The sequence below is a fragment of the Rhinolophus ferrumequinum genome, chromosome 21 (assembly GCF_004115265.2).
Source record: "Rhinolophus ferrumequinum isolate MPI-CBG mRhiFer1 chromosome 21, mRhiFer1_v1.p, whole genome shotgun sequence".
Classification (NCBI taxonomy): domain Eukaryota; kingdom Metazoa; phylum Chordata; class Mammalia; order Chiroptera; family Rhinolophidae; genus Rhinolophus; species Rhinolophus ferrumequinum.
Genome location: NC_046304.1, coordinates 23,535,462 through 23,562,285, shown reverse-complemented (window position 1 = coordinate 23,562,285; position 26,824 = coordinate 23,535,462). Strand labels below are relative to the sequence as shown.

The 26,824-nt window shown below is 39.5% G+C and overlaps 1 protein-coding gene and 1 long non-coding RNA gene across 2 annotated transcripts in view; both read right to left on the bottom strand.

Moving 5' to 3' along the window:
• Positions 1-20,719, bottom strand: part of HEATR6 (HEAT repeat containing 6) — a 31,467-nt gene extending 10,748 nt beyond the window's left edge. Inside the window, exons 1-11 of the mRNA XM_033091266.1 lie at positions 19,782-20,719; positions 17,459-17,566; positions 15,181-15,321; positions 14,608-14,723; positions 13,679-13,793; positions 12,164-12,265; positions 10,865-11,002; positions 8,419-8,717; positions 7,431-7,608; positions 2,305-2,511; positions 1,815-1,914 (exon numbers count right to left, since the gene is read on the bottom strand). Of these exons, the coding sequence (XP_032947157.1) occupies positions 1,815-1,914; positions 2,305-2,511; positions 7,431-7,608; positions 8,419-8,717; positions 10,865-11,002; positions 12,164-12,265; positions 13,679-13,793; positions 14,608-14,723; positions 15,181-15,321; positions 17,459-17,566; positions 19,782-20,000 (1,723 nt within the window). The 5' untranslated portion in view covers positions 20,001-20,719. The remainder of the gene's footprint in view (positions 1-1,814; positions 1,915-2,304; positions 2,512-7,430; positions 7,609-8,418; positions 8,718-10,864; positions 11,003-12,163; positions 12,266-13,678; positions 13,794-14,607; positions 14,724-15,180; positions 15,322-17,458; positions 17,567-19,781) is intronic.
• Positions 20,720-21,895: 1,176 nt separating this feature from the next.
• On the bottom strand, positions 21,896-25,381 carry LOC117013578 (uncharacterized). Its single transcript, XR_004421352.1, has 3 exons — positions 25,189-25,381; positions 23,123-23,218; positions 21,896-22,098 (listed from the first exon to the last, which is right to left on the bottom strand). It is a non-coding gene; the product is annotated as an uncharacterized LOC117013578 (long non-coding RNA).
• Positions 25,382-26,824: the final 1,443 nt, after the last annotated feature.

Below are 26,824 nucleotides of genomic sequence, written 5' to 3'. Positions count from 1 at the left end.
AAAGAAACAGTAAGAACCTATTACCATGGGAACAGCTGGCATCAGGACCATGGTTATCCCTGCAGGCAGTTAAGAATTATGGCATTCTTATTTAATCTGAATCTAATTGAACCTCTAGACCTAACTTCTAGTTTATAGGAAATACATGGGACAGAAATATAAGTTAAATAACATTATAAAGAAACAAATCAGACAAATTGAGAATGTGAGACATTCTGTAAGACAACTGGCTTTGACTTCCAAAACTCAGTATCATAAAAGAAAAAAAAGGTGGAAACTATTCTAGATTTTAAAAGGCTTAAGTGACATAAAAATTAAATGCAATGCATGAATCTTGAATGAACGTAGGTTTTTTTTAAAAAAAACTGTGAAAGACATTTTGGTACACCTGGGGAAATTTGAATGCAGACTAGATATTAGATGATATTATGGAATCAAGGTAAATTTCTTAAATGCAAGAATGGTTTTGTGTTTTTAAGGAAGTTGTCTTTATTCTTAGGCAGTGCATGCTGAGGTGAAATATCAGGTCTGTAATTTACTTTTAAATGGTTCAAGGAAAAATGTCTATATAAATATGTATGTATATAAAAATATACATATATACCCACAGATGTATACATACATACACAGATACATACATGTAGAAAGAGACACAGAAAACTATTATGACAAATATTAATAACTATTAAGTCTAGGTAGACGTATACAGGTGTTCAATGTACTAGTCTTTCACATTTTCTGTGGATTTGAACATGTTAATAATAAAAAGATGCCGGAGGACAAAGCCAGACATTTGAAGGGGACCTCTGAGACATGGTCCACTCCCCTGTTTACAGACGAAGAAAAGTTGGTGCAGTGGAATAAACAGGGGACTGAGCCAGGAGACTTGAGTTGTTTTCATCTTACTTCTGCCATTAACATGGTAAGAGATCTTAAGGCAAGATTTATCTTTCTGGTTGCCATTTTATTTACTGGCAAAAGGAATGAATTAGACTTAGTTTACATACGCATCATTATCTCAGTTAAACCTCATAAAAATCTTACGAGTTAGGTATAATTCTTCTTGTTAGGAGGAAATTAGGGTTCAGTGAGAGCCATGACTCTGAGATGGCAGAAATGGAAGTGAGCTGTAGACCCTCAGACTAGCTCCAGGTCCAGTACCCCTCCCATGATGTCACAAAAAATATCCACACCTCCTTCAAGTCCTGTAATCGTGACTGAAAAACCCAACTTACCAGAATGTGGTCTGATCTTAAAGCTTGCAAACAAATGTTGTAAAGGCAAATACACATATATAACACAAATATATTATGTGTGGGAATAATCAGGAAATACCAAGAAATAAGACTCTGTAGTTCGTGGGGATTTGAGGTTCTGGAATTTTATCTGAACCTCAGAGGAGATAAGGAGGTTAAAGAAGTTAGGTTTCAAATTCCAGCTTTCCTTTCCAAAAAGATAAGGTCTATCTATCTGACTGTCCATTCAGCCTCTACTTCTGCCTAAAGGATACAAACCATTACGTACTAGAGGGGAACCCTATGCACTTGGCTCAATCCTAATTCTAAAGGAATACTCCGGTTACTTCACTGAAGCATCAAAGAGGCATTAAACTTTACAATTGATTCTCCAGCTCACTTCCTTCCAGTGGTGCTTCAGGAGTCAAAAGTGGGATTCTAGCAATAGCTGTCTCCTGAAAACTAGAGGAGAGTAAACAGACATCTTAGGGCTATATACAATTGCTGTGAATATTTTTTAAACTAAGAATCTAGATTTGATTGATACACAGAAACAAAGAGTTTTTAACTACCACCAACCTTTGTGGAAGATATAAGGCTTTATTTGGTTCCAGACTTTGGTCAGCAGGCTGAGTTTCAGACGGTTATAAGGTGAATTTGATACTAAATTTGCAAGGCACTGCAAAATACAAGGAAAGCTCATCAATAGGCCTGATTAAGTCAGCACAAAGACAAAATTTTTATAGCATTTAATTTAAAAAGAAAGTCTTCACACTTATCTGAAAATCACTCTTTTTTTTTGCCATTTTTTAAAGGGGCAATAGCACTTGTATTCTCAATGGTACAACTTAAAACTAAAAATAAAGGAGCAGTTTTAGTAAATCATTTATTTGGACATACAGAGATGGTAGGTAAGATCAAACAAGTAGGTCCAAATAGGACATCTTTAAATAAAATTACTACTTAGTTATATTCGTAAGTCAAGTCACTTTTGGGCAATGTAAATCATTATACAAAATTAAAACAGAAAAACCCCCTCTGAAACCTACCGATAACTTGGCACATTTACCTTAATTATCTGAGTGAGGGTCTGTGAGGACGACTCGGCCACCAAAGCTAACAAAAGGCATCTGTGCAACTCTCTGATGCTGGAAGCAATCATGACAGAGAAGGGAGTAAAAGCCCTTCTGTGGTCACTGGTATCTTCAGCAACAGAAAGAAACTGCTTTGAGCCTTCCAAGATGGCAGATAAAACTTGCAGAGCGCAGGCACGCGTCTGAAATTTCAGGATTATATACAGCAGTTAGTTAAAAATCAGGAGTCAGATCCCCTTCTTTCTATATACATTTTGATTTTCCAAGTATTTAGAATCACTTTAATTAGAAGAATAAAGGCAATGGGATTATCTATCAGATCCTAAAAGTAGCCAGGAACTAGGCCATTTGCACCCCACACTTAAAAAAAAAATCTTGAATCACATTGCTGTTATAGGTTTTCTTACAGTAAGGATATACACCATAGTACAAAAACCTGAAATCATGAGAATAACTTAAAGATTAGAGGCCTAGTTTATTCAAGCATAAGATCAACCGAAAAGAGACAGTCCATGGGGTAGGAAAAAAATACAAATGTCTAGAGTTTGTTTCATATCAAAGTTCCTGAGGATATTCTACTTCACATTTTACCCGGAAGCATCTTGGAGTGCTCAATGTTATTTAAATAGAGTATTAGGAACTGCGTAAATTCAACTTGGCAAACACCATTAGTAATCAAAATTTTTATAAACATCCTTAGGTGCAGGAAATAACATTGCCTGCAGTAAGAGTCTTTGATAATCAAAGAAAAGAATACCACTGAATATGATCTTATGGGTAAAAAGGAAACATGTACACCTTTGTCAATGGACTGCTGTATTTGTCAGGAAAAGCGTCACTGCATCAATGCATTTTCTTCATAAGGTTAAAATATTATTTTCAATTGATACTGTGATGATTTTGCAGCATCAAAAATCAGAAAAGAGAAAAGAAATTTAAAGAAAAAATGGCAATTTAACCAAAGTGAAATGTAAGGGAGGGTAATATAAAGTAATACTATCCCCTCTTTGGGCAGCTCACACACAAATGCCAATTATACATTCTGTCCGATTTTTAAAAAAGAGGGAATCAACATTATAATTCTAGGATCGAATCTAAATATTTATTCAACATGAAGCATATCGGAATTTGGTGTGAAAACTCTTCACACCAGAAAATCTTCAATTATATTATTTCCAAGTAACCAAGGAATAAATCATTTCCGCATGCCTTTTGTAGAGTGGAGTCATAAACAGAAAACTAAAGAGTTATTGCTTTAAGAACAAATTTGTAGCAAAGCAGTAGGACTCTTTGGAATTCAGCACAATCACTTAGGAAGTTGATAATGTATTAATTAGGAAATAGCATGAGAGCGAGCGAGACAGCACACGAGCTCTAGCAAGCTCGTGCTTAAATCAGCTGATGCAAGAAGAACTTAGGGGCGGGCCAACTTCCACAGTAAAGGGCCAGTAGTACATAGTTTATATTTTATAATTCATAGACCACAGAGTCCCTGGAGCAACCACTCAACTCTGCCAGGGTAGCACAGTTACTATGTAAAGGAATAAATGTGACAAGGTTCCAATAAAATTTTACTTGTGGACAATGAAACCTGAATTTCATATAACTTTCACATGTCATGAAATATTACCCTTCTTTTTATTAAAAAAAAATTAAAAACATCAAAACCATTCTTAGCTCATGGGTCATATAAAAACAGGTAGTGAGCCAGATTTGGCCCACAGGCCATAATTTGCCAACCCCTGATTAGATGGCTGGCTGGTCTGAACTGAAAAAGGTAGATGTTATCCTAAACCTCCATTTCTTTAGAAGGTAATTTTAAAAAATCACAATTCCAACAGCTCACAAAGTAAAATTAAAAACCAAGCTGTGAAAGAAATGAATTGGTGCTCAAAAATCAAAACTATTCAGGTCAATTAACTTTGGGACACTAAGAAGGAAAAAGTATTCATGACTATGACAGATGAAAACAAAAGGAATGTCACTGAAATTGGTTAGTTTTCACCACTGCAGTATAAAATCTATACAGAAATGTGATACTGTATCGAATTATACTTCTCACAGCTCTGATGTAATTTCTTTTAAACCCTCTTTATCTTTTGTGTTATAAAATGCTAGTTATGACACTGAATCCAGTTCAAGTGCAGCTTCATTTATTCTTATATCAATATTTAATATACTGTTTACCAGTTCTGATCAGCATTTTCAGCAGAAATTACTGACGTGTAAGCAAACCATTAGAGGTGCAGCTCTCCAGAGAGGTCATTTTCTTGATTAAGTTTTTATTGTTTGAATATTTACAATGACAGAGGAAAGACTTTTCAATCTTATAAACACCAGGGTGCTCAGTTTCACCGCCTTGGGCACGAAGCCTTGCTCAAAGGCACAGAAACAGGAAAGCACTTCTTTTTTACTTCTTAAGAATGTAGCAGAAATGTCTGCTAAGGTAGCCTTATTTTTTCCTCTTTTATGTATGTTTGGTCTCAGAATATTTCTGGGAGGGTGGTAAAGAAGTCACTCCTGGGAATGGGTACCAGGGAGGTTTCAATGCAGGGTATCTGGTTGTTCTCTTCTTTGGCTTTGTCCAAGTACTAACGGTTCTTCACTCATGTTCAGGGTTGATTTCACTGGATCATGCTCCCAAAGTTGGTTGCCTTTTAGGTGGAGGCATTGGAACATTGTGTCAGGGTCTCTACTTCAGAGATATCCAAGCAAAGGTTGTCTGTTCTTGGTTGGCCATTGAGAGAAAACCTGATTATCTAGCACTCCATGACAGTTAAAAATTCCAACCCTTTTTTCTCTTTCCTAGTTATGCTATCTATTATCTAGATTTTGATTTGCTTCCACATTTCATAGCTATCTGAAAGAGAAATAAATAATCATCATGGAATTTGAAAATCAGGACAATTCTCAAAGTACCAAGAGGAAGGTTTGCCCTATAGTTTAGTTTGTTCCTTAGATCAAATCTTGTTGCTGTATCTACATAATCTATCTTTGTAACTCCTGAGGAACTCATATAGAAGAAAATTTTAAAATAGTTGCATTATTTTACCGATTGTAATGTGCTGCCTGGAAACACGGGATGTGCTTTCTGAAGCACATTTCCAACATGTAAGCACGTGACAAGTTCCCAAATTGCCAAATCCTAAAGGAAATTTCTAAGTTGTCTCCTTCTTAACAAGCCATTCTAGAGTTTCATATTCCAATTTCCTGAAAGTAATCTCTGTTAGTGTTGGTGCTCTGACTGGAAGAGTCCAACATCTTTCCTTCTGTCCATTTCTCTCTGGAAAATTTCTCAGTGTATCAGTGAAAATTGCGCTTCCAGTTGACCTACAATAGGTCATATCAGAGTTGCCACGACCTCAAACGATCATCACTGTGCATTTCAATGACGAGATACACTAGTGTTGTCTTGTCATGTTTCATCCTGGCTAAGAGAAGCTTCAGTCACCCAGCTCCATCCTCAGTGAGCACCTAAGAAGAGAACCACACAGCCTTTCCATAGGGCTGCACCTTTTAATCTAGCTCTGATCAATCCATTCCAATTACATGAACTGGTACTTTTAAATTTGTGCACAACTTTCCAGAAGTCTTTATAAAAAGCCTCTCACAATGACATCATCTTCCAAAACACTTTCACATGTGTCTTGGTGCACAATTCATTACGCTATGGACAGTTTGCAAAGGTATGCTCCAAGCTTCATTGCGTACAATAACCACTACACTTATTTATACCCTTCCACACTTAGTATCTGCTAAAAATCGACTGAGTATAATCACTGCCATTACACTGAACTGGTGAATTTTAATCATTATTATAATCTTTTTAAAATCTTCTTTAAGAATGATGACTGGTTCTCCAGGATCTTCACTGGACCTGGGACATCTCCCAAAAGGAAGTTCTGTTTTTTTGTTTTCTATTTACTCATCACATTTCTTGTATTCACTGAAGTTAAACAGCAAAACATGTCTGAAAGGTACTCAAATCAAGGAGGACCACTTTGCAGAATGTGAAATTTCTCATGGCACTCTAAGTCAAATGCAAACATTTAAAAAATATAAAGATATAGACATCATGAACATTATTTCAATCCACTTGCATCAGAAATGACCTCAGACCTCTCGTATCCCAAACTCACACGTCCCACATCCCCTCAGCTGCAGTGCAGGCGCTTTACGTGGCCTGCTAACTGCTCCACGACACCATCTCCTTGGCTACTGTGGCAGCTCCCCTCAGCTGGAGGGCCTTTAAACAAATATATATACATGTATTTTAACCTTTACAGCAGTTTTCCTTTCAATTATTACAATGGCTTCATGACTGATTTGTATCTGTCCTCCCAGATTCTCATTTGCTATTGATTCAGTCAATCTGAAAAATTTCTATGGGTTTAACTACTTAGGATATTGGGTATTTAAAAATAACCTACAAGGCATTTTTTTGTGTATAACTGAAGCTAACTTAACTAGATGACTCTATAAAAGCTTTTGAAGGGTCATATAGAAGTTTTCTTATATGGTAATTAGGTATTTAAGGAGATGACCATAGGGAGTTCCAGTGTATTGCTAGCCCTTCTCTTTCTTTTTAAGGGAAATATCTTACAAATAAAGGAATAATATTGGCCTAAACAAAACTATCCACTTTGAGAGGAATTCAGTATCCTATACTTTCATAGAACCTCATAAGGATTTTTCTAAGCCTTACACATCCTTCATAACTATTATGTACCATGATATTCCACTGAGGGTTAAGTCATTTCTTATTTTTTTTCCTACTACAAATACCATAGTAATCAACATTTTCATAAAAGAGAGAGAAGCACAGCTGCCTCGGGACAGCTTAAAGGGGACAACGAAGCAGTAACTCAGTGTGCTCAGCTTCAGGCAGGACCTGGGGCAGGAGGTGACCTCAGTGGGATCTCCCTCAACCCATTGCTCACATCAGCCCATTTCCTATCCTGCCCATCTAGTGGTTCTCAAGTCGGGACTTGGGGTGGTATTAGTAAGAGCTGTGTTCAGATAAAATTGGATAGGGTGAGAAAACAACAAAGATGTGTAGTTTTTCTTCCTAGCTTAACGCTTAGACTTTAAATGCTCTTACCTTTGGGGAAGGATCTTTTAACGTAAGAGTCATCAAGGAAACAGACTGTGGGCTTCCGAGCTCAGGTGTATCAGGAACAAAGGCTGACCAGTAGCCATAAAGAACTTTTTTTTCTATTGATTTTATAGTAGAAAGAAAACAAGCTAATGCTCCTTGGCGAACTTTGGCTTGGTAAGACCTTTAATAACCAAGAGAAGGAAAAAAAAAAAAGTCTTTTAATAGTTTTTAAAAATATAAGCAGGAAATACTATTTATGTCAGCCAACTCAAATAATACATTGAGAAATTCAACATTCTGAATAAATCTTAAAGATACCAACACGATATTAAAAAAAATTATTTTTCAAAATACAGAATATGTTAAAGCAATTTGTTTATATAACAAGTTAATGAAGTTGACAATTAATAAAACACAACTAGATAGAGAATAAGAGGGCAGCATTTTGATGTCAGGAAACAAGTGTTAGATATAGATATGAGACACTGCAGAGTAGCCATCCATCCAACAAACGTGTACAAGTATCCTGGTGTATGTGCCAGGCATTGTGCTGAGGGTGGCAGACACGACTAGCTTATTAATGGCAGAGACAGACAGTTGAAGAAACAACAACACATTATGATCAACACTAGGGCAGAGGTAGGTAGAAGGGTCACATAGAAGGGGTACCTAAGCCAGAATGAGGGGGTCGGAAAAGGCTTCTCAGAAGATATGACTGCTAAGCTCATATTGAAGATGAGTGGTGATTAATGAGGCAAAAAGGCAAAAAAAATAAAAATAAAAAAAAGTAAAAGACTATTACAGGCAGAGGAACGATACGTACAAAGGCAGATCAAGAGAACAAGGCAAAACACAGAGTAATGCAAAGTCCCACATAAATAGGACTTTTTCAACTTAAGTCACATGCAGCAATCATATAACTTAGTAAAGTTATAAAAATGTACATGCAACTTAGAATATAAGGCATAAAAATATAACAAAATACTACTACCTCATTTTACTCTGCATGCCTCCTTCAGCATCAGAATAGTCTGACTCACTGCTGCTGATCCTTTTCCAGCTGGAAGAACTGAAGGCTGAGGAGACTCGATCTGTTCCTGCAGCTCCACTTCCATCCAATGGGAAACTCTGGACACCCAGGGAGGAGACACACTGAGTGTTCCCTTCATACAGGTTCACTCTGCCCAAGCCAGTGACTGGGGCCGCTTCTCTTTCACCACTGGATTCTTCCTCTTCCTCCTCACCTTGCTGGATTTTCTTTGGTTTTACTTTTGATTTTTTCTTTTTATTCTGGTGTGAGGAGCAAATGAAAACATACTTATGATAGCTATTTCAAAACAGCTTTTAACTGACTTACTAGTACTTTCTCATTTGGTAATTACCAAGTATGTCCCCAACATGTAGTTGGAAGAGAGAAGAGAGAAAAGTGGCACTTACTTAGTACCCTATGTGTTAGGCACTATTCTGAGTGCTTACACATACCCTGTGAGACTATAAGAAGCAAGGTACCATTATGAAAAATGTGGGACAGAGTGAAACTTGGTTTTTGCCTGGGTTTACATTCTACCTCTGTGACCCTGGGCAAATCGTTTAGCTTCTCTGGGCTTGCCCTTCCTCATCTGTAAGTATAAGGCTAATACGGATACCTTGCACAGTTGTTGCAAAAGCATTTGGCCTTCTCAACTGGGGTTCCACAAGAGAATCAGATCTATAGGAAATGACTTGAGTGACTATTTTTCTCGGTTCTCCCAAAAAAGATACATAGTTAGTAACACTCTAGATCAGAGGTGTCCAAACTTTTTTCAACATTTTTCACCAAGGGCCATGTGCGGTAAAATACACAAACAGCCGGGCCACTCACTCGAGGTGAAGTACGCATTGCCTCACCTGGTTTATTTAAGTAAACTACATATATTTTTGGAATTTGCTGAGGGGCAATTAAAAATGGATTACGGTCCGCAGTTGGCCCACGGGCCACAGTTTGGACACCCCTGCTCTAGATGCATAAGAAAGACGTTACTCCATTACACACAATGCATGTTTTAAGACATTGGGGCTCTATAGATGCAGATACCAAGTAAAAGCCAACTTTTCTCCTACTTCTTTCTTTCTGACATTCAAAATATCTTTGGAATTGGTGCCCGCCTCTCCATTCTCAAAGTCCCTGACGTTGGGGCAGAAGGTCCTCATCACGTCTACCTTAGATTATTAATGTAGCTCCAGACTCAAATCCTTTTACTTGTTACCACAGTGATTTCCCTGAAATGCAAATCGTATCACATCACTCCGCTATATATTACTTTTCAATGAATCTCCACCACCTATATGATAAAAGCCCAAATTCCTCGGCATACTATCTAAGACCCTTATAATTTGGCCTCTGCTACCTACTTGCCCCAGCTCTCCCCTCCTCATGCCTGACACTCTAGCCCTACTGGCTGACAATGGACTGCATGCATTCTCATTCTCTTTGTTGATACACCTTTTGTCCCCTTGGAATAACACACTTTCCTTCCTTCTCTATACTCCTACTCATTCTTGAGACTCAGTTCAGCCACCACATCTTTTTAAAAGCCTTCTTACTCCTCAATTGGATTAGGTGTCCTGAATGTGTTCCCAAAGTACCCTGTGAACATTCTGATGAAAGAAATCGTAACATTGCATTGTAGCTCCCCCAAACTCCTAAAAACAGTCCATTTCCTTAAATGCTTGGCACAATGTCTGGGATTGGCAAATGTACGGTAAATGTGAATAAGTGACAGAATTCCTAATTATAAGCATTTGTATCAGGTATTACACTTCTATATGCAATATCTTGGCTATATATCTGTATATTCTAGCTTCTCCAACAGAAACATGAGGGAGATGGCAGCTATCTGGAAAGGCTGGGCAATCTGGTGAACGTAAGGAGTGTAGAGATAGTGAGCTGACCGATAACGGGTTCTAATGGTCTAGAGAGGGGTTGGCAAATTACAGTCCAAAGGCCAACTCCAGCCCAGCGCACAGCCTGTTTCTGTAGTAAGTTTTACTGGAACACAGCCACACCCATTCATTACATAGTCTATGGCTACTTTTGCATTAGGACATCAGAGTTGGCAGTTGCAACAGAGATCTGAAAGACCAGCTAGCCTTTCGCAGAAAAAGTTTGTTGACCTGTGGTCTCGAGCATTTGAGGGATGAGGATGCTTGACTTTGGGTGTAAAACGAATGCCTATTTTCATAGCTGCTATACTGCCTAGACATCTTAGGAGGGAGGGTAAGATACTCTAACTAATATTTTCAGCACTGTGATGAATTTAAATTAACTATGCTAAAACCCCGAAATGGAATCAAATTCAAGGTGCGCCTTTGGCACAGTAGTGATGCATTTCACAGAAAACACGTAGCAAACAATTAAAAACGATCTGTAGCGTAAATCTAAATAGACATAAATGTACCAGAGTTGGGCGAGAAGTGCTGGATTCTGATTGCTGTGGTTTGACAGGTGGCCGCCCATCATACTGAGGAAGCGGAGTGGGATATAACACTTTGGGCATCTCTATGTTTACTCCAGGGAGTCCATGAAACATCGATTTCTAATGACGATGATTAAAGAAACACACACAAAAAACATAAATCAAAAACCAGAATTATTCATCATCTTCTAGATCAAACAGATTAATGTTTAGAAACTTAATTAAGGAAATAAAAAATGAGAGAAAATAGATGGCTTGAAGCTAGTTTAGGAGTTAAGAGTTTAATCCCCTCCAGCCTTTAGCTAGGTCTGCTTTGGCCAGATGAGGTTAGGCTTGATTTTAGTTTAGTTATTTACTGATTATTTTTATTTATTAAGTTAAAAAATGTGTCCAACCAGTTTTATCCAATTATTATATCTATATCTCTCTCTGTTTTTTTTTTTTTTTACCAGTCTATCATTTTTTTAGCTTACCCCTGTCCACATCTAGCTATCTCTCTATTTAGGAACAGAGGAAATGACACAGGGAAAGAATTAAAATTTTAGTCATGATAAAACTAAGTCATCAAACATGGCTTTGATCTGAGGCCAGCACAAAGCTTCTTACTAGTTCCTTGCTCAACTGAAGACAGCTGGGCCCCAGAGAGGCTGACCTGACTTTCCCACTGACTGGCAGCCTACTGACACACATCTTTTTTTGTTTTGTTTTGTTTTTTACTATTAACTTCCCCCAATCTTTTTTTTTAGTTTCAGGTGTACAAAACAACGTAATAGTTAAGACATTTCACCCTTCACAGAGTGATAATCTCCCCTCCCCCAATCTATTGCCCCTCTGACATCGTATATAGCTGTTACAATTCCATCGACAATTCCCTATGCTGTACTCCATATCCCGTGACTATATCTGACAAACATCTTCATTGGCCTGCCTATTACATGGGGGCAAGAGCCAAGGAGAAACCCTGGTTCTTCTTTCAAGTGCAAGAATGTTCAATGTAATCCAAAATTATCTACAGATCATACCTCATAACCTATTCCCTTCCAAAGTTAAAATTCACAGATAAAATTTTAGAATTTTGATATATTTACTAAAGCAAGGCTTATTGTTTTCAATTCATTTTAAGTATGCTTGAATATGAACATTTTATTCTTCTCTCTTAAAATATAATATCCTAAAGCTAGCCTTGGAGTGATCATGCAAAGTGGTCCTTATGCCTGGGGTTTAAATAGGAAAGACACTAGCCATTATAAGGATGTGGGGTTTAAACAGACAATGCCTTACCTTTAGCACAGCTAGGAGAGCTCCAAGTTCATCAGTCTGTGTCAGTTTCATCTTCCCACCATTTAGAAGAGATTGTATACCTTTTAATGCATTTTGTAACAACTAGGGGGGAAAAGGAGACCAAGTTAAAAAGTAAATGAAATTTGGTTGTCTAGGCATCAACTTTCAAGCAACATTTAGGATGGAGGAGAAAAAGTTTTTAGATGATGAAGAAAAAAACCTTTAGACAGGGGTGAGGAAGCAGAGATGAAGATCCAAGAGAAGAGATCTTCTCTTCTAACTTCTACCAATTATTGAGTAAGAGTGGTCTTATTATACATGTTTATAAACCAGCATGTACAAATGGCAAGTAAGAAAAAAAGAAGAGATGTTTAGTGGGAAGAATGCAACAGGAATGAAAAAAATGGCAGCAGAGATCAGAGGCGGGAAATCTCGATAAAGCAGCAACCTCAACAGCTTTTAGAGGCAAAGAAACATATGTGGGGACAGGTTTCTGGAGGGCAATTCTGATCAAGATTGATTTTCTGACTCAGTAATCTCATTTCTAGGATGCTGTCCTTAAGAAATACTCCCCACGTGGAGAGGATGTGAACTTATAGCCTCGTTTGAAACAGTGGGAACACAGAAAAAACTTCAATTTCCATCAATTATGACAAAGAATATGTAAGAAGCTAAACCTCGGCTACATGTGAAACTCAACAATAATAACTGCACGCACTCTGGCAAGCTCTCTACATGCTTTATTTCATGTACTACTCATAAGACCCGTACAAGGCAGTTATATCATTTGTCCCATTTCAGAGATGAGGAATATGGAGGCTCAAGAAGTTAAGGCCCAAGGTCTCCCAGCAACAGAGTTAGAAAACATGAGGTATGACAACAGGTACTGAAAAGAGGTCTAAGAGGTATTAAGCTTAAAAAGGAAAGTGGTAAAACAGCATATTTAATATCATCCCATTTAAAAATTATAAATATGATAATTTATATATAGAAAAAAATGTAGGGGCCTGTAGAACAAATTATTTCCAGTGCTTATATCTGAGCAGAGAACTATAAAGAACTTGCGCAATCTTAGATCTGTAATTTTTGAAATGTGCTACTCAGAATTTAAAACACGTTAACAAATTGTCATATCTGCATCAGTTATAAAAAAATGAAATAAAATATTACAGATATTGTTGAATCCACTCCTTACCCTTCTATCTAAAAGCCAGTCGCTAGTCTAAATTTGTATTGCTTTTATAGTCAGGAGGAGGAAAAATTTTCTTTAAAAACCTAAAATTGCAAAATAAAAACAACGGCTAAACAAAACAAACAAACAAAAGAGTTTCTTGTAATTTAAACCTCAAAGGCATGACTTTAGTCTTTTTAGGTTATCAACATTCCACTTCTGCCTGTATCTCTAGATAAAACGAACACAGCAACAAAATTAAACTCTTTGGTAACAGCTTCTGTTGCACTGCTGCTTCTAGACACATCTTTAATATTCACAAGATCAGTGGTGGTCCCACCTACCATACAATATGTGATATCATCCATGTCAGACAATTTTGGAGACTGTAAAGTGGTCAAGAAGGCTTGGAAGCAGATATTCTGGTAGGTCTCCTCCAAGTACGGCTGTCCTGGTACACTAAAACACGTAACAGAGAAAGCAACTCAGACTTGGTCTCCTTCGAAATGGGGCTTGCAAAAGAATAAGAATTAAAAGTAGCAGTAATATAGACTAACGGAGTTGGAATATACCCTTGAATGAAACTCCATTATGGGAGACTGTGCCCTTTGGTTAATTAATTACTGCTGTGGGACAGGCTTGAGACTGGAATGAATAGGAAGAAGGAAAAATGGTTTTCATAGGGAAAAGTTACAGAATTTTGTAGTGGAAGAAGTATGGAAAAAGAGAAACGTTATTTAGTTCTACTTTTCAGTTCTCAGAGGGAAATAATGCAGACAGGTCCTATCGAGCCAGAGTCATAGCTGAACCTGCCTTCCTAGTCACTGAACAACACTGCAATGTAGAGACAAGATTATCATCCATCAGTGCAAGTTTGTGCTGCTCACTTTCTTAGAAGAAATTGGCCTTGACACATAAATCTCACCAAAGCTTAAATTCCTATGCATATATCCTTCTAAAAGACTGAATAAGGTTAGAATTCATACCAACAGAAAACAAAACCTTGACATATTGCACATATATCACTTTTCCTGTATTTTAGGGATAAGGTCCAAGTCTCTTTTTCCTTCATTTCTTTACAAGTTTTCTTTATAAGCAATATTAAAATTAAAAATGAACAATGTAAGATGATCTTATCAGCAAAGAACATGGGAAATGCAAAGTAGATTGTTTTTCTAAGTTGGCTCTGGGTTCAGATAGATCAAACCAGCCCCAAGGGCCCATGAGAGGCCCTGTCTTACTACACCTGGGAAAGCTGATCGGCTCTACGCACCTGAGACATACGTTTGCCATACAGTGCACCGCAGCTCTCCTAACTTCTGGGTCACACTGAGTCGAGTCACTCAACTTCATCAAGAGTCCGCTCTTGCCTAGTAAGTCTGGGAGGTACTAAAACAAAGTAACAGCCAATGTTGGTCAAAGAACAGCTTCTGGAAAATACCACTCTTTAGACAGATTTCATTTTTTTTAACTAAAGGGCAGTTAAGGACCAAAAAACTAGCTGCTAGGTAACTCTTTCAGATAGGCATGCAAAGATATGCCAAAAAACATCAGTCAGGATCGTCACTCCCAGCCTAGGGAGGTGCGGAAGCTCTTCAGTCCTGGCTGAAGGGCAGTGATAATAATAATAATGGTTAATATTTACCGAGTGCCAAGCACTTTATACGTGTTATCTCACTTCATCCTCAGAGGAACTATTTTACACATGAGAAAACGATGCTTAGAGTGATTGAGTAAGGGTTGTTCAAGGGGACACATCTAATTAATGACAGGACAGAAACCTGAACACAGGCCAGTTGGTTCACAGCCTGTGCTCCTAAATGAAAGACAACACAGTTTAAACTACCTTTTGACATTTGGAGCCATTGCAGTAAACCAGAGCTGCCAGGGCTTGAAGAATTTTCACGTGTGTCCAGGAGCTGCACTGTTGAAGAGCAGAAATCGTATACGCCAACAGGAAATCCAGGTTCTGTTCATCAACAATTACCTATCAACAGAGGAAAAAATACATGTGATCTAACTTCTAAAAATTTTTTTATTCTTTCCAGACATGTATGCTCATCTGAATCAAGCTGTGTAAGAGAGCGCCTGTGTGCCCATCTTTTTTGTGTCAAAATGATCAGTTCTAAAGGCCGTGAAAGTTCGAGCGAGACAGAGACTTCTCCTTGCCCCAGGGCCTCATTCACTTCTTCCCCTTTACTCCTTCACTCAAAATAGAACCTGGCAACTTTTCCTTGAACTAACCAGACACTGGCAGCTGTAAGTACACAGATACATAAGACTCAATCCATTAAAATTTCTTAATTCAACTAAATTGCCTTATACATAGTAAACACTCAACAAATACATTGTAAATAAATATGTCTACTAAATTCCTACTATGTCTCTAACAAACTAGGGTGAATACAAAAGGGAGAGATGGCATATCCTTGTCCTCAAGTTGTTTATAATCTTGTTGGGAAAAAGTGGGCTAACCAACTCACAGACAATTGACATAAACTGTCATCAAATGCTAGAGAGTTGGTTAAGGGCTATAGATGCCATAGGTGATTAGAAACTATTCCAATTGCCAGTGTTACAAAGATGATATACCTGAGAATAGTAAACATTCAGAAGCTATCACATCAGTTTGAAAAATTCTACACTTGAAAATAGCCTTATTGCATTTAGGAAGTCGCACGTAGCAGACACTGTTGGTCCCCACCAGCATTTACCTCCTCTTTTCTTGCTGGCAGAGTAGATTTTATTTGGGTGCCCTCCTCTCCCACATGAGACCTAAGGGTAATTCCTAATTAGTCTAAGACAGTAGTTCTCTACCAGGGGTAATCTTGTCCCCCAGGGAACATTTGGCAATGTCTGTAGACATTTTTCATTGTCACACTTGGAGGGATGCTACTGGCATCCAGTGGATAGAAGCCAAGGATTCTGTTAAACAGCCACAGGTCAGTCCCCTCTACCCCAAACAAAGAATTACCCAATCCAAAATACCAATGGTGCCGAGCTTGAGCGGCACATTGTAATCATCTAGGAAGCTTAAGCCCTTCGGGTGATTCCAAGGTGCAGCCAAGGTTGAAACCTCCAGTTTAAGCCACTCATGGTAATACCATGCCTATGATCAAACCAGTCTAGAGGGGCTATAAGATGACCTAGGTCTCCCCAGCCAGATATCAGGGGAGGTCTGCTGGAGAGTCTATGGGACAAATTTCCTCATTCTTAAATAAAAAGACACAAAATCATCAGTTCTTTTGCTTCTGCTGGGTATTATTTATTTTGCATGGGATGCCTAGGATTGAAGCAGCCATCTCAGGACTGTGAGAGATGCTGGCGAAGGATAACCCCCATTCTGCAGATAGCAGAATGGAAAGATGTCAGCAATCCTCTTATTTTTAAGTGCCCCTAGAGCTGCCTCCCTTAGGGCTCGTAATGCAACATAATTAAAAAAAAAAAAATTGTTTTGCTACTCTGGATTGCTTTTTCTGTTTCTTTCAGCCAGCAGAACCCTAGATTACATAATGCTAATTGATAAGTTTTCTGCGAACTGCATTCACCTACTCATGTGGTATTCTATGGTTAACAGCCTTAATTTATTTTAACTATTTCTAAAAAGACAACAGATTTATTTAGCAAGTTGGAAAAGGTTCTGGAGAGAAGGGAGCTATAGTAAGACCTTGGTATAAATAAAGGGGTCTTTCTATCTAGGGTCCTCTGGCTCCCAAGCTACTTCTCATGTTCTCTGAAAACCAAAAGTAGGCCACAAAAATGGTAGCTTTAGGAAAGAGGAAGGAAACAATATTGGTAGGAAAGAAGTCGGGGATCATTTCAATTTATTCTTAGATATATCTTGGCCACATACATTTTTCAACAAAAATTCTAAGAGTTGGGGGCCTAAATGATACTGGTTTCTTGAACCAAACAAAAAGGAATACCTGTAATAGGGAAACTTCTAGAATTGTGCAGAATTTTTTTTTTTTTGTCTGTTTGTTTTAATATCATTCTTAGTGGGCATTTGCTTTTTCTACAGCTTCTCAAAAGACCGGCCTATCATATCTATCACAGATGAAGTATTTCAAAGGTACTTATTCTCCAACTTCACGATCTGAATTCTAAAGTTACAAAATGATTACCTGTAATGTGTTAAGTAAATGGTGGATAAGCTGAGACACTTTGCTGACAAGATGATTCTGATTAACAGGCACCAGTCGGCAAGCTTGGACAAGAAGTGTACTGACATCCTACAAAAAACAATAAAAAAGACAATGGAAAGGTGATATACCTATATACCTATTAGTTAAAGTGAAAACCCCTCCCCCCCCAAAAAAAGCACAGCCAAATGGGAAAATAAAAGTGAATGTTCACAAATTGGGGAAAGATGAAATTTGAGAAAGTAGGGGGGAAAATGAAATGACAGCACAAAAATAGGATGTGCCAAAAAAATAGAAGAAAAAGAATCAATATGGTTTTTGTCAGGCGAAAGACTCGAGAATCTCTACATATGCAGAGACAGTACAATTAAATAACCAAAGAAAGGCTTCCATAATATTAAGGCATACACTTTAGTTAAAAATACCAAAAAGTAGCAAACCAGATTTTCAATGCTAGTGGGAAAATCAGAAATGATGCTTGGATGAATTTAATGTAAAATTAGAAAATTCTGGGGAGAAAAAAGGAACCTATTTGCAAATAATACTATTCATTTATCCATTGATGTTTATTGAATGAAAAGGCTCTGAGCACCTACTATGTGCCAGGTAGTACGCTAGTTCTTTGTGCTCCAAAGGTAAACAAACCTATTTCTGAACCTCCAAAAGCTCACAATCTAGTGAGAGACAGAAATATTCACAAATACTTAAAGTGAATTAAGTGCTGAAAGAATTAAGTATAAACTCTGGGGGAATGGTAATTAGGGAAGTCTTATAAAGGTGATTTTCAAGCAGAATCTGGAATTATTTGAAGGATGAGTTAAAATCTGCAGATAGACAAGACACTGAAAGACATTGCAAGCAAAGGAAATGGAATGTGCAAAGACTTGGAATACTAATAGGTGTAAAATACCAGTAGGTGCTTGAGGAACAGTAAGTTTTAAATGCACACAAGGCACAAAAGAAGTCTCAGGGCAGGAAAGTAGAAAGGCACATATTTTTGGTGCAAAAAATATCAAATTATACAAATAAAACAAAAGTCCCCAATTACTCCCTCAAATCCACTCCGCTCCCTAGTGACACACACTATTATTTTGTTGTGCACTCTTTGTATCTATAAACATACACAAATTTTTAAACCTCCCCACCCTATATTGGTCTGTATGAATTGTTCTGTAACTTGCTTTGACCATTTACCAACATGTTTTGAAGTTCTTCCCAAATCAAAGTTTTACTTTTCTAATCAGATTTTTTTCCACTAAAGAAAAGATTAACTCTGGTAGCAGAGCAAAGGATGCTTTGGAGAAGGGCTGGACTAGAGGCAGGAGACAATTTAGAAGAGAACAGTGGAATAGTCCAAGAAAGAGTCAGCTTGCCTGAGACCCTAAGGCATTGGCGATGGGAATAGAGACAACAGTATGGACTGAGAAATACTTATGAGATAGATGCTAAAGAATACGGATTGAATAGGATCTGAAAGGAAGGAAAGGTGAAGAACTAGTTCGTGCCTGTGTGAGTTGGCAAACTGCATGTGCACATTTGTGTGTGTAGGAGAACAGAACGGGTTGGGATGATGTGTGTATATGGAGATGATGCACTCATTTTTAGGAACTGTCAAGTTTGAGGTGCCTGTGAGCACCAGACGGCAGTGGTATGACTGGGTCAAGAGTTCAGGGAATTCAGTAGGTAGTATCCAAGGCCTGATGTGTGTGAATAATATTACTCAAAATCAGAATACTTCCAAAGAGGAGGCAGTGGGCAGAGCTAGCATGGAGGAACGGAAAACAGCAAATTTTGTGACAGACTTAAGTTCCATTTCTAGCTCTGCCTTTTGCCAGCAATATGACATTGGATTTTTATGAGCCTCAGTGTTTTTATCAGTAAAACAGACCTAATAATACCCACGTTCTAAGTTTCCTGGAACTGTGAACGGGTAAGTACAGTACGTGGCCCGCGTGCCATATTCTTAATAGTAGCAGTGAATTTTACATACAAAGTACTCTGGATGCATGGAGTGGAGCAAGAGCACAGGAAGGTGGTACCAGAGATGACACCTGTGTTGACATCACAGCAGAAGTCAAGTTGGGTTATGAAAGATGCGAGTTTGCAAAGAACTGCAGGGTCTTCCAGATAGTAGAGGAAAGAGAGCCACGGTCGGAGGTAGCAAACGAGCCTGGAACTAAGGATCGCGAAGTGGAGGTGAGAAAAGCCGGGAGAGGCAGGCGGAAGTACCAGCGAGGATCCCCGAAGGGTGGGGACCGCACCAGCAGGCGCATCTGGGGTCCTCCCGGCCCGGCACAACGCCTACCTCCGGGGCCACGCCGCCGCCCTCGCTGTAGTTCTCGGAGATGAGCTGGTCTAAGAGCAGGTGGATCTCGGTGCGCGCGGAGCTACTGTCATCCGGCCGCAGGGCGCAGAGCCTGGCCGACAGGCGGCGGAACCCCCTGCCCTGCTCGCCAGGTAGCTCCAGCGGCAACTCCCGCGGCGGCCCGCCCAGCAGGGAGCCGACGGCTTGCACCGTCGCCATCTTTCCTACGTAGAACAGGGAAACACTTCCGGGGCATCCCTGTCTCCGCGCGCCAGTTCCGGAAATACCTTACTTGAACCAGAACCTGGTGCCTTAGGGTTCCAAGACCAAGAAGGCCAATTCCTCAGACTGGTGCCCTGCAAATACTCGTCAGCAATTGGCTTGGAGACTTGTTCACCGCCCACCTTTTCTTGAGCCCTGACTATAAAGTGGCAATTCTACTTGTCTTCCCAGAACCTTTGTTCCCTAGCAGGGCTGACATTCCTGTTTAGTACCAGCGTTCAGATTCCGCCGGGTTTGGAAAGGGGCTGTTGTGGATGGCAGTGGCAGAAACTGCTAGTTCTATGACATTCTTCTACTCTTCCTACATCCTATTACAGCCCCTGATTTTATCCCGAGGCATAAAACCACGCTGGATAAAGGTTACATTCCCCAGTATTCCCTGCAGCTGGCTGTGAATCCTCCCCTGGATCTTGAGACAGCTCACCACACAAAAGTAATTTGGGAATTCAAACTGAACTATATAACATATAACCTGCCTAAGGGTAGCCTGGTTAAGATTGGACACCCCAAGATTTCCTGAAACTTTAAAAGCAAGATGCTGGAAAAGAAAAGAGCCATTTTTAAAGCTGTGGACAGTTTCATCCACCCAAGAGGTGAAGGCGTGAAATTAACATTTGGGCAGACTAAGAAAACCTTTGAGTTATGCAAATATAAAGCAAGTTCTCACCCATGGTTCTTAAAGAAAACCTTGAAGTCACCTGAATGCACATGTTTTATCCTGAGAATAAAACACTTCTGTTTAGCAGTGGAAATTAGGGGTTTGTTTTAGATAGCTAGTTCTCTGAAGACTGGCTTCTTTGGGGAGAAACATTTTTTGTTTGAATTTAGATTTCACTATGCTTGTGTATTATTGTTTATTCTTGGGATATGTGCATATGTAGGTTATGCATGTGTGTGTATTTGTGCTATTCAAGCATTTGCTCAGATCAGGAGCTAAGACCTAGTCACTGATGTTTCAATCTGAGTTCTAAAGCAGAGCCTCAGATGAGGTTAGTAGGTGAGTGACTTATTCAGGAATGAACAGGGAAGAAAGGAGAATCAATACAAGTATGTGTTATTGAATTGGCCATTGCAAGGGGTGAGTGATTGCTCACTCCCTAGGAATTTCTGATAAGCCTTACTGAATGCTCTCAGAACCTCTCTCCTGAGGTAGGAAAGGGGAAGCATATATCTGTCAGCCTTTGACCTCTATTGTCAAGCGTTGCCCCAACAAACATGCATTCTCCAGTCTTCTAAGTTGAGTATGCATCAGTATGTGGTGGTTCCTGCATGAGTCTCTTGTAGAATCAAAGAAGCCCTGAGGCAAAAGTGAGAGGTGTGGGATAATAGGGTACCAGTTTGAGGGTAAGACGCTGACAAGTTACCTTGTGCTAAGCTTGTAGGTAGATGCCTGAGATAACCTGGTTAGAATTAAAGAGCAAGGTGAAGAGTATTTAAAGCAGTGCATAAGAGATGTCCAAAACACTGGGCTAAAAGGACATGAGGCCTGGTCATCACTACAGTAGAGGTGGCCGTGAAAGAGACTGTGAAAAGGATTTGAGTTTGGTGTGGCTCATCTTAGGTTGCATGGTATTATAGTTAAGACCCTAACACCTATCTCCTGTATGACTTTGAACAAATCACTTAATTTCTCCAAACCTCAGTGTCCTTATATGTAAAATGGTAATGATAATAAGCATAGTCACAGGTTGTTGGAGGATAAATTAGATGATGCTTGTGAAGAACATGACACAGTCCTTGTTGCATAGCAAGTGCCCAACAAATGTCATCTATCCCCCACTTCCTCCTCCTCCTCCTTTTCATCACCCCTGCCCAAATAACTCAAGTAGTGGTACTTTTAACAATGATGGTTTATTGAAAGAAACAACTCTTTTTCCTTCCCCACCACATCCCTTGTCATCTCCATTCACAGGTTCCCCATTTTCATCTGTCTTCCTTGGCAAAGAGCTCCGAACAGTCACATCTTTGAAGACAGCAACTCCAGGAAGGGATGAGCAATTATCAGAGAAGGATGACCCTTAAAATAACTCTTCCCCTGAGAAATGGACCAAGAAAATCATACGTGAGACCTGAATCCACTTGAATTGGCAAAATACAATTGAAAGGCAAAAGTTCCCAGTTCTGGGAATCAATAAGCACCTGCAAGGAGCCAGCAAGGTCAAAAGCATCCCAAGGATTGTAGGTGGATTAGACAAATAACACATTCTGAACACAAATGGATTATTTTTAAAGTATATTGATTCTGTTGTGTTTAATACAACTTAATTCGTAATCAAAACTGAATCACAGTAGCTTTTAATTATGCTTTTTTTTTTGCATTTAATAGCTACTGAAGATAAAGAAGCTATCATTTGAGGACCCCGAAATATTTTTACAGGAAAGAGGTTTTCATAGGTCAACATGGCAATGTGCAAAGGCTTAAAATTAGCATACTCTTTAGTCATTAACTACGCTTCTTAGAATTTATCTGAACAAAAATTAATTAGGGCATGTATACCAATTTAATATTCATTACACCATATTAATACTATAAAAAATAGAACTATATTAAATATGTATTAATGGAGGTTGCTAAGTGTATGAGCATATATGATGGACTTCTGTAAGACCAGTAAAGTTGATGGTATAGAAGCATTAGTGTTGGTATTAAAAGTTGTTTACTAGATATTTCTAAGTGAAATAATCAAGAAATAAAAATAGGTACAAAATTATCTCATTTTTATGTTATATATTTGGGCATGTGTTTAAAACATTCACCACAGTGTCAAGCAGACATCATTTTGGGATGGGGGTTATCAGTGATTTTTATCTTCTTTTTGATCCAATAGCCTGATTTCTCTCTACGATATACTGGGTAATTCAATTATTTTAAAGGTTTGGAAACCACCATCCTGTGACAGATGCTTCTTTTTCTTGGGAAGGGTGAACGAAGAAGGAGAGACCACAGCGAGAGAGGCTTCTGTCCTACCCATTTCTGGGAAGTCCCATCAGGGCCAAGGGTACCACGTGCCTGGAGTGGACAAGGTTTGAGGCATCACGAAAGGGCTTGATGTTATTACCTTATACGGCAACACAGACTTTGTTGCACCCTCTGCTGCCACAAATTTCCCATGGGGCACAGTCCCAGTCATTTCTGCAGAGCTCCATGCAGGTGCCTATGTGAGAATAGACCCACTGAAGACTGCCATGCTGTAGGCACAGAGAGGGCAGCCCTTCATTAAGGAGCCAGCTCTACTTTTTTCTTTTCGTTCAATATATAATGTAATGTAAATGATTGCTGGCAGAATAATACTCATTAACACCTTATATATTTCTGTTAAAAACAATGCACGCACAAAATCCCAGTAAAGCAAGGCCTGCTTTAAAGATGTGTAGGAAGGGGGCCTAGTGGGAGGTCTCATACTATGTACTTGCAGACCTCAGAGAAAAATCAATGCCATGCCTCCATGTTTCTATTAACTGTTGTTGACTCATGGTGAGAAGGGTAAAGCCTTCTTGTCCCCACTCACGGCAGTTGGGTCATTCATTATACTGTTCATTTCTTACTATGTATAAAGCATAGAAGTAAATTATTCAGGAAATGCAAAGATGTAAGATAGGATCATTCATTACCTGCAAGCAGCTTAACGTCTATCAATGCAAATAAGACTTAAGTTTTAAGTACTAAAAGCAAAGCAGTTTGTGACAAGTGTCCCGAGAGAGGTATATCCAAAGGACTAAAGGCACTCAGAAGAAAGAAGACATTATTCTCAATTAGTTTAATCAGAAAAGGCGAGTCTTGAAGTATAAAAATCTTCTTAAGGCAGAACTGAGGAGGGTAGTAAAGTTTTGACAGAAGAGTAGAGAATTACTAGCAAAAGTTTACAAACAGGGCTGGGTTAGGGAAAGGTGCATGAGGTGCCTTGGGAGCAAAATTTAAGGAGGTTCTTGCACTACCCTAAGAGTGAGCACCTCCCTAAATCTTGTGCCCTCGGTGCCTCCTCTGCCTCCACACCTGAAATACAAGGAATATGGGAGCACTGGCAAATGGAAGGCTGGGTAAGTATTAGGGAACGGTTGGAAGCAATGCAGGAAAAGTAGGCAGGGGACAAAGTTACAGAGGCTGGAGCTTGACCTGAGTTTGGATTTCGTTTGGTAGGCCAAGAGAGGGATGCGATTGCTGTTTACTTACAAAGATTATTCTGGTGTGAGAGCACAGAAAGAGCCATGATTCAACAAGCAAGCAAACTTCAGAAAGAAGAGAGAGGCAGAGAGAGCTGCTGGGAAATTATTGCACTGGTCCAAGTGTGGGGTAACCAGGGCTGGAAATACAGTGGGGCAATGGTGGGTGGAAAGGAAGGAACATATGCAAGAGACAATTTCTAAGAATGGATGGTGTTTGGCAACTAGTTGAATGTACGGGGAGGAAAACAAAGAAGAGAGAGGAGTAAGAGTTGCATCCAATAATTTTTAGGAAGAAGAAAGAGATACAGTGAAGAAAATCCAAGAGAGAAGAAAGTTTGAGGATTGATGGAGTGGCAAAAAAAAATGTCAGACGTTGCAGAGGTTAAAGACTTTGGCTACTGACGAAAATCGTGAGATCTATCAACAGGACCCGGGAGAGAAGTTTCAGCAGAATGATGCAATCAGCAGTGGAGACTAGTCAGTCTCCAAGGGATTAAGGAATGAAGTAAGGGAAAGTAAGGGCAGAGAATTAATATTACTCCTTTGAGAATGTCAATGATAAAAACAAGGGATTGAGATGATTAGGGTTTAACATAATTAAGAAAATATTTTCTCTAGACAATCCAATCTGTTTGTAGAGAGACAGAAACCAGTAGAGAGAGAGAGAGAGAGAGAGAGAGAGAGAGAGAGAGAGGCTGGGGAGATAGAAGATGGCTGATGAGGAGGTAGAAAGGGAGAAGAGGGGAGTTCAGATGGAAGGGTGACCCAAAGAAAGGAGGAGGAGAACATGGAGGCAGAAGAAGAGAGATTCTGTAGTGAAGGTGGGTCCCTGCAGTGACTAGAATTCTTTTTCCTTCTCTTATTTCTTCCCCTCCTCCCCCTGCACACACTGGGCCCTGATGTCCTACTTTCTGTCTCCCTCATTGAAAGAAGACTGGAGTTGCCTTCTTCCTGGACTCACCCAAAAGTTGCAACGGTCTCACGGCAGCCTGGAGCTCCTGTACCTCTAGGCTGAGGGTGAGGAGGAGTGCAAGGAGGAAGAAGCCTACGAACTTCATGGTGCTGTGGGAAGTCTTTGGTAAAAAGGCAGCAGGGCTGAGAACAGCTGAAATTTATACCCTTCTGCCCACTGAGTTGAAATGTAAGGCCAGGGGTGGGACTCGGGACTGTGGGAGCCTGAACCCTGCCTGAATATTTCTGGAGAACACAAACCACGTGTACCCTGGCCTGTGCCACATTGTTACCTAAGCAAGTCTCTGAGCCAAGGGAACACCCTCTCTGACCAACAAGTAAGACTCCTAAGAAAATCTCGACTAAAACAGAGGGCGTAATAACTTTTATTATGTACTTTCATTCACTCGTTTTTCAACACGAGTATCAGATGTCTCATCTGGGCCAAGGATGTACTAAGCATAAGGAATATAGAAATTACAACCTAGAAACTGGGTGCTAGCTAGTGAGGATGCAGTATGTTCTTTCACCTATCCCCTCCCTGCGCTGGACCCTAGCGCCTCTGGTATTGATGGAAGGGAGAAGCAGTAAGAGAGGCAGCAGGGGTGCTTCTGGGTCACCTGCAGGTGGTAAGAAGGTGACCTCAGTGTCCTTCTGGCTTAGCCTGATTCTCTCCATTGCTGGATACCTAGGCAGATGTAGTATCTTGGCCTATCTGATATATGTAATTTTCTCAACATAGAGTTTCACTTCATCTTGTCCACCTTCATTTCTGAGAACCCAAACTCCCGATACACATGTTCAACTCTTCCAGAATGTCTGTCATCAGGCATTCTGATGGGAGTGGGATGAGCCTGCAGGAAATCAACCAGCTGGGGAGTGAGATTTCTTTTGTCCCCTCCTCGTAGGCACTCCTAATTTAGATGAGTGATTTTGTAAAACACAGTTGGTTTTTTGGAAGAATATGCCTTCTTCCCTCCCCAGTGGCAGTGGGGGTGGGGAGAGGCATGTATGACTTTTGGCCGTGAACACCGTATCCCATGAAATGTCTTACTTACGTGTGTGAGATAAGGATGATTGGGCTGATTGGGAAAGGCAGGACCAGTCTGCAGCCTCTTAATAAGACCCTGGGGAGATGACTGACTTCTCTTTAGAAGGTGGAGTACTTGATGTTTCACCAAGAACCCTCGTTCCAATTCTGGGGCTACAGGAAGAGGCCCTCCCTGTTATGCTTCATTTGTCACAGTTTTTGAAATGCAACCAAATGGAGGTGTTTTGGGCAAACAATTGACCTCATAAATTAGTTTCCCGAGGTGGGTGAGAGGATACAGTCATAGGCTAGTCAGACAATAATTTTGTGAACTGCCTTAACCCAACCCTGCCTATCCCCAAACTGAAATTGGCTGGTGTCCAATTTCTGGAACAGAGCCAGGACCAGAAAGAAACCTAAGCACTGAAAGATTATAGTGATAGTCTACATATGTAACTGTCAATTTTAAAAAATGCTAAACCTTGACATAAAAGTAGTTTTTGAAATTGCACAAAGCTCAAACGTCTGTTGAAATTATACTCCTTTCTTTTCAGATGTCCTCTTTTCTGATTTTATGTTGAGTGCCTATTTTGCTGGCGCCCTCAGCACATGCTCA